The following is an 11379-nucleotide window of genomic DNA, read 5'->3' as shown; positions in this document are numbered from 1 at the left end:
TTGGGTTTTCTTGAGAAAGATGAACTTTAGTGTGATTCTTACACTTGATTTCGTGGGTTTCATGTAGTTGATCACTAATTTCCTTTGGTTTTCTTGTGATGAAGAGTAGAGAGTATTCTAGAGGCTTCTTGAGAGAAATATCGTGGAGTTGAAATGAATTGAATGAGGTTAGGTCTCCTTTTAATGACTTAAAATCTAATCCGGAATGAACAGTGACTGAAGTGCACAGTGGTCGTAAACCCAGTTTACGGGCCGTATTCTGGTTTACGGTCCGTCCTTCACGACCGTATTTAAACATAACCGAACTAGAAAGGTTTGCTGGAGTCATGGTGGTTTACGGTCATAGTTTACGGGCCGTATTTCAATTTACGGTCCGTATTCTGAGTCGTATTTAACCATTTAGACATTTGGCAGAAAGTTGAGGTTTTGGAATGTTGAAAGACGATAGCAGTTTACGGTCCGTAAACTACTTTACGGGTCGTATTCTATTTTACGACCAACCGGGCCGAAGTGTAAATCTGCAACTTTCGCATTCTCAAAACTCATAAGTAGTCATCCCCTTCTTAGTAAAACATCGTACACTCATACTCTTCGTTGGTCTATTCATTGTACGTTCACGGAGAAATTTCCGAGGTGTAACAAAAAGACTATGTTGAACCTCCCCTTAGAGTTAAGGGACCATTTTATGTCATTTTTTTCCAGTAACTGGTAACTCCTCAGATGGGGAAAATATTAAGTGTCTGTTTGGAAAGCCACCCATGTAATTGGAATTGAGTGTAATTACACAGTTTGACATGTTTGTCAGGCCAAGTAGTTACATGATTAGCATGTAATTGGGTGTAATCTGAGGGGGTAATTACACTCTCCAATTCTCAAGAGGGGGGTGGGGATGGGGGTTTGAGAATTAGTTATAATTACACCCTGTAATTATAGGGTTACTTTTTTTGTTTCTTTTAATTTGTTTTCTTTTTTATCTCTATTTCTTTTGTTACATCTCAAATTAATTTTATTTTTAAAAATATTTTTATATATTATACTATTCATTTTATCACATAAAAGTAACTGAAGTTTACTCAGTATATTAGTAAAGTCACAGTTATTTTTTGTCACATTATAATAATTGAATCTTATCCATTATAATAGTAAAGTCACAGAGCTTCACCCGCTATAACAGTAAAATCACTTTAATTGATAAGTTTTATCGTTATATTGGATTAAGTGTACTATAGTATTATAGTGATAAAATTAAGTGGTTTTAATTTGACAAAAATAGATTGTGATTTGTGATAACTACTATAGTGGGTAAAATTGAGCAACTTTATTGTTATCTTCAGCAAAGTTAATTACTTTAATATAAAAAAAAAAATATTGTCACAATTTTATCGTTATAGTATAGTGAATAAGGTTCTGTGACCATATGTGAATTAATTTCATAAAACTCACTTGCTAAAATTGTTTATGATGTTGAAAATTTATGACTAACAACAATTATTTTACTTTAAATACATTTGTAATTCTCACTATTAAACAAAGAGGAAATGGCCTTTTATGGGCACTTACAATTTGAATAGAAGAAAGTGATATTTTCAGATCTCTTATATGTTATTCTTAGATTTTTTAGATGTAAAAATAAAAATTTCTTATAAAAAAGACATAAAATAAAAAATGAATTTGTAAAGAACAACAAAATCAATTACCCATATTCCAAATACTAAATTTTGTACTGTTACTGCAAATACTAAAAGTTGATTTAAAATAACAAAACAATATTTGATGCCATATCCAAATAATTCCAATTAATTTTTCCCTTGATGGCCTTTAGATGCTGTCACAGTGCTGGACCAAAATATAAAGACAATGAAGCGCCACGGTAGGTATCGTTAATAACCGATCAGTTATAAATTCATAATCAAGTCCACTGTGACTGTTTCTTATTTTCAATCGAATTACTATATCATAAATTCATTCTTCACACTTCTAAGTGCTAATAATGCATCAATATACCCAGAGGCGGAGCCAGAATCCGAAACTTGTGGGTTGGAGGTTTTAATTTTTTAATGTTATTGGGTTCTTAATTAATAATTTGTACATATTTAACAAAAAATTTAATAGAAATATATGATTCGGACAAAAGCTACTAGGTTCGGCCGAACCCACATCTGAAGCGGTGGCACGTGTTTTTTTTATTTGTATAAATAAATTGTAATATATCCTTGGATTTTCCATCAAACCAAACTTGCCATTTTTTTTCTCACGCAACTCTTCTTCTTAGCTCCATTTTCTCTTCATGAAGCCACTGAATAGTGTGAGTGAGTTCTATTCCTAAGTGGGGTTTGGTTTTCTTGTCCCTAAGTTTGCTTTTTTTATGCGTGTTTCCAAAACAGTCGTTTTTTTTTTACAGTATAAAAGACTAAAAAAAAAAAAAAAATCTTTTGTGTTCTCTTCTTATATTTTGATGTAATTAACGTTTGTATTCTTGTCAACATTGATTGACGCTTCTAGAAAGTTCTTAAGAAAGGAGAATTCATTTATGTCCTCCTCAATATTTTTCGTTTTCTTGATCTGGGGTTGTTGATTCAAGAAAGCGAAGTTGTCTTTGTTCTTTTACATTGTGTGTCTTTTTTTTTTGTCCGACCAAATTGTTGTAATGGGATCCTCTGCAATGTCGATTGACGAGGTTGTCGAAGAGCTAATGAGACTTAACAAATCTTTACCAATAAGGCCAGGCATTGATGAAGTTGAAGCAGCAAAAGTTTTAATAATGAACGTGGAAAAGGAGGAACAAATGAGGCTCGAAACAATTGCTAGGCAAAACAAACGAAAAGATGTTCCAGAAGAGCTATTAAAAATATTGCAAGAGATGCAGAGGAATTTAGTTGATTTTCAAAATAAAGAACAGAAAAGAGAAGCAATAAAACTGTTAGATCTTGAAAATGTTCATTACCTTTCCGATGAATTGATTCAAAGAGCTTCGAAATGCTTGTCATCATCGAAGTCGAATCCTCAAGCTAATAATACATCTTCAGCTTCTTCAAGGAATTCGAGTAGTTTGTCTTTGGCAAATTCGTCTTCTTCCTTCTCCGCTAGCAGTTTCAATTCTCCGGCAACTACAACGACTACTAAGATGTCTTCGTCGAGCTTTTATAGTGAGAAAGAACCTGTTAAAGTGCCTGAACTTGTTACAAGAGACGATAGTTACGTGAAGAAGGCGAAATCCACGTTTCAAATGGATGGAATTAGCGTTGGATTTCGATCTGGGAACGCTTCTTTAGCGCCCCAGATTGTCGATTCCACTTTGAAGACTAGTACTGGTAAATTTAATCTATTTCCTCCACCATATACGGCTTCTAACCAATGTGGTTTTTGTATTTTGTTGGGATTGTGTATTAAATTTTAGCTTAATTGAGGGACTTTTGTTGCCTAGAATAGAGTTATTTCTCATATGGTCACTCAACTAATAGTTATTATCTCAAAAAATCACTTTCTTTGTTGAAGGAAATTGGAATTAAAAAGAAATGTGATTTTTTGAGATAATAACTATTAGTTGAGTAACTATCTGGGAAATCAATCCCCAGAATATGAAAATTATGTTTTTTCTTTGTTCTGTTGATTCGACATTCTTTAGTTTGATGGAGAAGCCCTTTATCTGTAGGTCAAGTTGGTGAAAAATTGAGCTTGATTAAGCTTGCTAGTTTGATAGAAGTATCAGCCAAAAAAGGAACCAAGGAGCTAATTCTTCGAAGAAAATTATCAGAGCAATTAGAATGGATTCCAGATTCTCTTGGGAAGTTATCAAATTTGGTAACTTTGGATTTGTCTGAGAATCGAATTGCTGTGCTGCCAACTACCATAGGGGGACTTTCATCATTGCAAAAGCTAGATTTACATGGAAATAGAATTGTTGAACTTCCTGGTTCAATAGGAGATCTACTTAACTTGGTCTATCTTGATCTAAATGGAAATAACCTGAAGACATTGCCTTCGACTTTAGTCAGGTTAACTCGCCTTGAGGAAGTCGATTTAAGCTCTAACATGCTATCCGTGCTTCCCGAGACAGTGGGATCCCTTGTCAGTCTCAGAAAACTGATCGTCGAGACTAATGACCTAGAGGAACTTCCTCACTCTATTGGTCAATGTAATTCACTCAAAGAGCTTCGTGCTGACTATAACCGTCTTAAAGCCCTTCCTGAAGCCTTGGGACGAATGGGTTCTTTGGAGATTCTATCCGTGCGGTACAATAACATAAGGCAATTGCCTACAACTATGGCATCCTTAACAAGTTTGAAAGAGCTCAATGTTAGTTTCAATGAACTTGAGTCGATGCCTGAGAGCTTGTGCTTTGCCACCACACTCGTAAAGCTCAACATTAGCAACAATTTTGCGGACCTCCAATCACTCCCTAGGTCCATAGGAAACCTCGAGATGCTTGAGGAGCTAGATATGAGTAACAACCAGATACGAATTCTTCCAGATTCATTTAGGATGCTTTCGCATTTGCGTGTACTAAAGACAGAAGGAAATCCTCTTGAAGTGCCACCAGGAAACGTTGTTGAGATGGGAGCGCTGGTATGTTTGAATCTTATTTTATACTATTATTAATTTTTACTATTGTTCTATTGAACTAATTATTTCACTAATGTTTGTTTTGGTCATCAGGCTGTTGTGCAGCATATGGCTGATCTTGTTGACAAGAGGGATGCGAAGCCACAGCCAGTTAAGCAGAAGAAATCATGGGCTCAGATATGCTTCTTTTCAAGATCTAACAAACGTAAGCGCAATGGTATGGACTATGTCCAAGCATGACCTACTGCTGCTTCAATAAAAACCTTTTGACCTTATTTTTATATGGTAAGTTACTTCTCCTTACAACTACCTGTTAATAATACCTCTGCTTCCAAATCACTATTAGTCGTGTTAGCAAACTGCCTTCATCATAAAATATTTGACATTTTAGAAAACAAGAAGTCATTAATTTATCAGTTTATGCAGAGGTTAAGGGTAATTTAGACCAATACTCTTACGATTAAACATTTTAAAAAACAGGATGGAGTATTCAGTAACCAGCTGGTGGATTGGTGTCTGAGATCCAGTATTCATGGCACTGATCCAGCAGACTGCTTGGATAGTTCTTAGCTCTTACACATAGATACACATTTTTTTATCCATTGATTATTCTCAATTCATGTCCTTTGTTTTGGTCAGTTAATAAATGTAGATGGTGCACCAGACATGCTGCTGCATTAATTAGAATAATATAATGTTGGGTTGTAAGGGTAACGCCTCACATGCTTTTGTTATCCCTCGTACAGTGAAATTTAGCTGGAAGAGAGCTGCCATTCTTCTTGAATTCCACCATTGCCAACAAAAATCATCAGTGTCATCGGAAAAGGCTCAAATATGACATCGAACTATCGGAAATGACTCATTTATGTCATTTGTTAATAGCTTGGCTCATTTAAGCCATCGTCGTTACCAAAATGGCTCATCTATGCCATTTTTCCATTTATGTGTCAGATTTTTTTTATTACTTTCGGATTAAAAATTGGGCTGGTTTAATTAAACAACATGGACCTCTAATTGGAGGCCACGTGTCATATTAGGTATTGTAAAACCGACGTTAATGAAAAATGGATGAATGAGCCATTTTGATAACGGCGATGGCATGAATGAGCCATTTTATAATGACGATATCATGAATGAGCTAAACTATTGACAAATGGCCTAATGAATTATTATGAGTTGACTTCTTATTGAAACTGTTGTTATTATCATTATTATACTGCTTATTCTATTTCAATTTGTTTGTATTGCTTTCTTTTTTAGTCCATTTAGGAAGAATGTCTCTTTCCTTTTTTTAGTAACTCTTTAATACAACTTTTTACATCACATGTTTAACATCATAAGATTAAGAAAGCTGCTAAACTACCACACCAATTTGGTCCAAATTTGACCACACCTATGAAAAGACCTTCATAACCTTTACATGTACAATTTCAAATTAAGATGAATTTTAGGAGGGAAGGATAGGAATGACATTAACTAAGTATAAATTATTAAATTTGTCTTAGATACCTGTGTAAATTTAATATGCTACCCTCATTTGAGCCATTGTGGTCAACATCAGTGTGGCCAAAAGACCTTTCCGTAAGAATTAAAAGGTATTTTGTTACATTCTACATATTTTTTAAGACCACAAAAGATTTAAGAGTCTTCTTTATTTTTTTAAATTTCGTGTCAAATCAAAATAGATAGAGTATTATTTATCATTCTGTTTCAGACTAGTTAACTGTCGTTATCTTGGGTTTGGAATCTCACAATATTTGGAAGATGAATGTTGACTAGGGTCAATGTAGGTGGCTTAATATTTATGTCAAACAAAATTGAGTCTTCAGAAACACGAGTGACTTCATCTTGAAGTAAAAGATCAAACCAGCGAATCAGGATGAATTTTCTAATATTAAATCCTAAATTATTGTTCGTGTGGCCCTCAAGATTACTGAGCGTTTAAATAAGGCTGGCAATTTTTGCTCTTTTGGCCTCCATATGTGGTGATGTGAAACATCCTTTGTTAGGCACATGTCATTATATTGGTCATAACTTACAATAATGCTTAAAGAAAGAAATTAAAGTAATCCCTTTCTTCTCCCTAATCCTCCCATAACAATAAGACAAATATGTAACGCTCTCCATTAATCCCATATTAACAGACTATGAATTCGATATGTAACACTCTCCCTAAAATAACAAGCCTTATAGCATAAGGCGCGTTTTAAAGTCGGGGATAGTTTGTTTGAAATGAACAATGTCGATAGTGGATTGAATAATTATTAACGTAGATGTCTGCTACTACAACTTTTGTACAATCATTATTCTTGTGAGTTGGCTGCTAAGATATAAATGATTACAAAACTTCGACATGACTAATAAGTATTCCCTCCGTTCACTTTTACTTATTCATTTTAGATTTTTACGCTGTTTAAGAAATAATAAATGGAGTACATAATTTATCAATGTATCCATATTAATTGATGCATATTTTTATTGGGTTTGAAAAATGATTTGATGTGAGTAATTAATATTATGGGTAAAACAGAAAAAAATAAATTATCTTCTCTTGATATGCTAAAAGTGACAAGTAAAAGCGAAAACTAATTTTAAAATACTGGACAAGAAAAAGTGAACAAAGGAAGTAATATATTTCTACATGGGCATTATATTTTTGTGTAAAGATCGATATAGAAAGAATAATTAGATTACCAAACGCCTTACCAACTTTTGCCTCAGTGTGAAGTACACTGTCGAGGTGGATCCCAACTCTGAATATGTGTAATATATACTAGCTAAGGCAAAAAGCAATTTAAAGGAATCAGGCTAGTCGTTGTTATCGTAACACAAACTAAAACAAGAATGCAATCTTCCATAGACTTGTTTGTTCTACATACATTATAAGAAAGGTAAATTTCATTACAAAGACAATTGTTTTCAATGAGGGGACCACAAGGAACTATCTGAGGAGTCTTCATCTGGGCAAGGTTCAAGCTGAAGCAGGCAACTTGCTGGAGCAAGTGGCGTGATCTATAGAAAGACATATCTATTTATTTTGGTTCAATAAGATAATATATAAAGTTGCATCTGTATAAAATGGAGTGAGCGATTGATATAGTCACTTGGTGATATATATATATATTGTTATATATATATAATTAGGGGCGGAGCTAGCCTTTCGGATGGGGTTCGGTCGAACCCAGTAACTTTTGTCCGAACTATATATTTGTATTAAAATTTTTGTCAAATATGTATAAATTATTAATTAAGAACCCAGTAACTTTAAAGAAATAAAACCCCGAACCCACAAATTTCGAATCCTGACTTCGCCTCTGTATATAATAATATATAAGTATTATTTACTAATAATATTTAAAGAAATAAATCTGAAGGACTTCTAATTTGAATATTAGATGTGCCGTTTTCTTTCTGTTGGGTTAACCAACAATTGTGTTGATTCAAGTTTGAAACTAATCGTTACTTTTCTTTGAAAAAATGAATGAAGCATCTGTTGAGTTACTAAAAAAAGTTGTGCCTATAAAAACCATTTTTGACAGAAGCCAATAGAGTTACTAGAAAAAACCATCTTTGTGCTTCATTTCCAACTTAACATATTCTGCCTTCTCTTCCTAATTTTCTTCCTCTAAATCCTCTGTTCTTTGGATTGAGTTCTTGTGGTAGAAGAAATTAAAGAGTGCAACTTTGATTTCTAGAATAAGCATGTACCATGGGATGGACTTTCCCATTAACCACTTGCACAGTGTAGAAGAAATTACTATCCTAAAGTTAGTTTCCTGAAAACGCCTTGCCTATCCGTTCCGTGTTTTTCATTGATTTCTCTTTAATAATTTATCTCTTTCATTTGTTTATTAAATTTGTCTTGCACAAAGTTACTTCATTGAATTTATTTTGAATATTCTACAATAAATTTTGGATAGTAAATTTCCTGTTTAATGAAGCCTTTTTTTTTTGTTGTGCAAGAAATACAAAGATATGATGAGTTGAAGAATTTGAAATTATAAAGAGAGAAGATAATGGCAAAAGATGAAAACAACAAGCCACAAACTGATGGCTTGATGATGATGACTAAAATGGTTGTGAACTTTGGAGCCGATAATTTTTATTTTCCAGAAATAATGTCGTTATCGGAGAAATGCACATTGAAGTTGTCGGACTGTTAGGGTTTTGTCCTGATTTTCTTACCATATTTGAGTTTTACTTTTCCCTGGAAAGAAAATATAATTTTCTTCCATATTTGGCTAGTCTTTTTTTTGGAGGAAAAGGTTTTGGACCTCTATAAATTGAAGAATCATTCTCATACGACACAATAGCATACACAATGTAGTCCTTTAGAGAGTTTTGTTTAGTGGAGATTTTTCTCCCAATTGTTTTTATGCTTTTATATTAGTTTTCATATGTAGACCAATTGATCAAATTATATCATTAGAATATTATGCCTCTTTTAGTATGTTTTTATTTGTCATCTGATTTATCGTGTTCAAGGTTTAACAATTATTAGTTTCTGCATGAAGCCCTGATGATTAGATCCCAAGTGGTATCAGAGCCAATGGTAGAGTAAAGTGGTATCCGAGCCGATGGTTCAACGGGGTAGAAGACAGGTTCAAGGCCGATTCAAATCAAGCTGCAACTAATTTCACGATAATGAAGATTTTGTCTGGAGTACTACATGTGGAGATGAAGTTTCAATCATATTTTCAATATTCCTGCTGCTGCATCTTTAAAAATAAAAATAAAATATTTTTTAAATCATTTTTAACCAATAATATTTTTAACATATTTTTAACCATGGCAAGCAACAGTGATGAAGATTATGTGAAGAAGACGGATCAAGTTTTGTCAAGAAAATCCAGGCCAAAAGAGGAGATTTTTTAGGGTTTTGCCCTGATTTTCTTACCATATTTGAGTTTTACTTTTCCCTGAAAGAAAAATATAATTTTCTTCCATATTAATATAATTTTCTTCCATATTTGGCTAGTCCTTTTCTTGGAGGAAAAGGTTTTGGACCTCTATAAATTGAAGAATCCTTCTCATACAACAACACAATAGCATACACAATGTAGTCCTTTAGAGAGTTGTGTTTAGGGGAGATTTTTCTCCCAATAGTTTTTATGCTTTTATATTAGTTTTCATATGTAGATCAATTGATTAAATCATATCATTTGAATATTATGACTCTTTTAGCATGTTTTTCTTTGTCATCTGATTTATCGTGTTCAAGGTTTTGCAATTATTAGTTTCCGCATGACGCCCTGATTATTTAGATCCCAACACGGACATGTGCTGCTTCAAAGATCAATGTATATAAGTGACTAGATCTCATTTTGTGTGCACCTTTCTGGTGGTCGTGCCAGTGAAGAAAGATCACTTTCCTTTGTTATATTTTATTTGATCTTTTCTTATTAGTTTCATGTTGATTTACACTTGCCAAATTTTGCAATGACTAACTTGCCATGATCCATATCTTTTGGAAGCAGAAACTTTTTTACGAGTAAGATTTCATCTTCTTTTGATTTTTTACTAAACGATGCAGATGCCACTAAGGCTGGAGTTTGACACACACAAAGATCAGTTTAAAGCAACAGATCAAGAAGAAAGCGAAAAAATGTTACTTTGCAGCGAAAAAATGTTACTTTGCAAAGAAAAGAAAGTTACTCTGTAAATTGGATTCTACTTTCTTTACTAATTTTCTTAATTATCTATCCTTCGTGATTTATGAAATCAACATGTATTGTCACAACCCAAATTCCAATGCCGTGAAGGCACCTACCTCCACCCAGTAGGCGAACCATTCAAAACCAATTAAGCTAATTTTAACAAGTATATTATGAGGAAAGAAATAAATAAAGTCATTTAAGAGTCAAAAACTAAGTCTCATGATCATAAATATGTGAAATAGGTACAACCACCCAAAACCTGGTGTCACTAGTACAAGAAGCACTAAGAAACTGATACAAGTCTGAGATAATAGGTAATACACTGTCTGAAACAAAGAGACATGAATAAGTAAATGAAGAAGAAGAAGAATCCAGTGCCACGATCAGCTAGCAGCTCACCCCGAGTCCTTCAAGACAAACTCCTCAACGATTAATGAAGCCTCAAGTCACATTATTGCTAGGGATAGACTTTGCACACCAAAAAAAAGTCAGCAAGTGTAGAGTGAGTACGAGAAATCAATGTGTACTCAGAAGCATCGTCGACCGACCCTAAACTAAAATGGAGACGAGGGTTGGTCTTCGAATACTACTTCCACACTTAGCCGCTGTTAGTCCATCATAGTAATAATCATAATAATCACAAGTTACAAGCCTAGGTAAAAGCCTCTAAATCCTCAAGTTCATCTAAGTAGCCAAATAATCAAGTGAACACAATTCAATCAACATTTAAGCAAGTCATTCAAACAAGGAACCAATGAGATGATATGATATGCAATGCAATACAATGCCTTTCCATCACCGGTATACACACGTTCAAACATTGATGAATTGTGACCGATGGGGGGGGGGGGGGGGGGGGGGGAGGACTCGCAAGGTCCATATACCCACCCGGAATTTTAGATCTCCCAGATCACATTGGGTCTTAACTATTTTAGGCTTCCAATCACAATACTTAGCCCCATAAGCTCCAACACAATTGTTACACCCCTCGTGTTCATAGTGGTAGAACCCATGGTTTCCTAGTCGGGTATGCCTTTGGGATAGAGACCAGAGCCCGAGTTTGGAGGTAGAAAATGTCTTACCCCGTGTACGAGGGTACCAATAGATATTCTTGGCAATTTATAGAGTTAGAAGTTGAACGAATCGAATCGACGTTGTC

The 11379-nt window shown here is 34.1% G+C and overlaps 1 protein-coding gene across 3 annotated transcripts; it reads left to right on the top strand.

Moving 5' to 3' along the window:
* Nucleotides 1-2224: 2224 nt before the first annotated feature.
* LOC132622646 (plant intracellular Ras-group-related LRR protein 4-like) lies at nucleotides 2225-9749 on the top strand. Of its 3 annotated transcripts, none has more exons than XR_009575957.1 (5): nucleotides 2225-3311; nucleotides 3653-4566; nucleotides 4657-4848; nucleotides 5310-8330; nucleotides 9078-9749. XR_009575957.1 is itself a non-coding variant. In XM_060337289.1 (4 exons), exons 1-3 carry the CDS (start codon nucleotides 2648-2650, stop codon nucleotides 4801-4803), a joined length of 1725 nt encoding a protein of 574 aa, XP_060193272.1. In that variant the 5' UTR covers nucleotides 2225-2647; the 3' UTR covers nucleotides 4804-4848; nucleotides 5310-9749. The 3 variants fall into 3 exon arrangements, 1 of the variants encoding a protein (XP_060193272.1); XR_009575956.1 differs by having other exon boundaries at nucleotides 8527-9749; XM_060337289.1 differs by having other exon boundaries at nucleotides 5310-9749.
* Nucleotides 9750-11379: the final 1630 nt, after the last annotated feature.

The sequence above is a fragment of the Lycium barbarum genome, chromosome 12, assembly GCF_019175385.1.
Source record: "Lycium barbarum isolate Lr01 chromosome 12, ASM1917538v2, whole genome shotgun sequence".
Lineage (NCBI taxonomy): Eukaryota > Viridiplantae > Streptophyta > Magnoliopsida > Solanales > Solanaceae > Lycium > Lycium barbarum.
The sequence above is the reverse complement of the archived record's forward strand: the minus strand, read 5'-3'. Positions and strand labels throughout refer to the sequence as shown.

What these genes read in the sequence shown, in the direction of transcription:
- LOC132622646 (XM_060337289.1), top strand. Translation starts at nt 2,648, where the DNA reads ATGGGATCCTCTGCAATGTCGATTGACGAGGTTGTCGAAGAGCTAATG. An exon ending in CACTTTGAAGACTAGTACTG is followed by an intron (nt 3,312 to 3,652) that starts GTAAATTTAATC and finishes CTTTATCTGTAG; the next exon opens with GTCAAGTTGGTGAAAAATTG. An exon ending in TTGTTGAGATGGGAGCGCTG is followed by an intron (nt 4,567 to 4,656) that starts GTATGTTTGAAT and finishes TTTGGTCATCAG; the next exon opens with GCTGTTGTGCAGCATATGGC.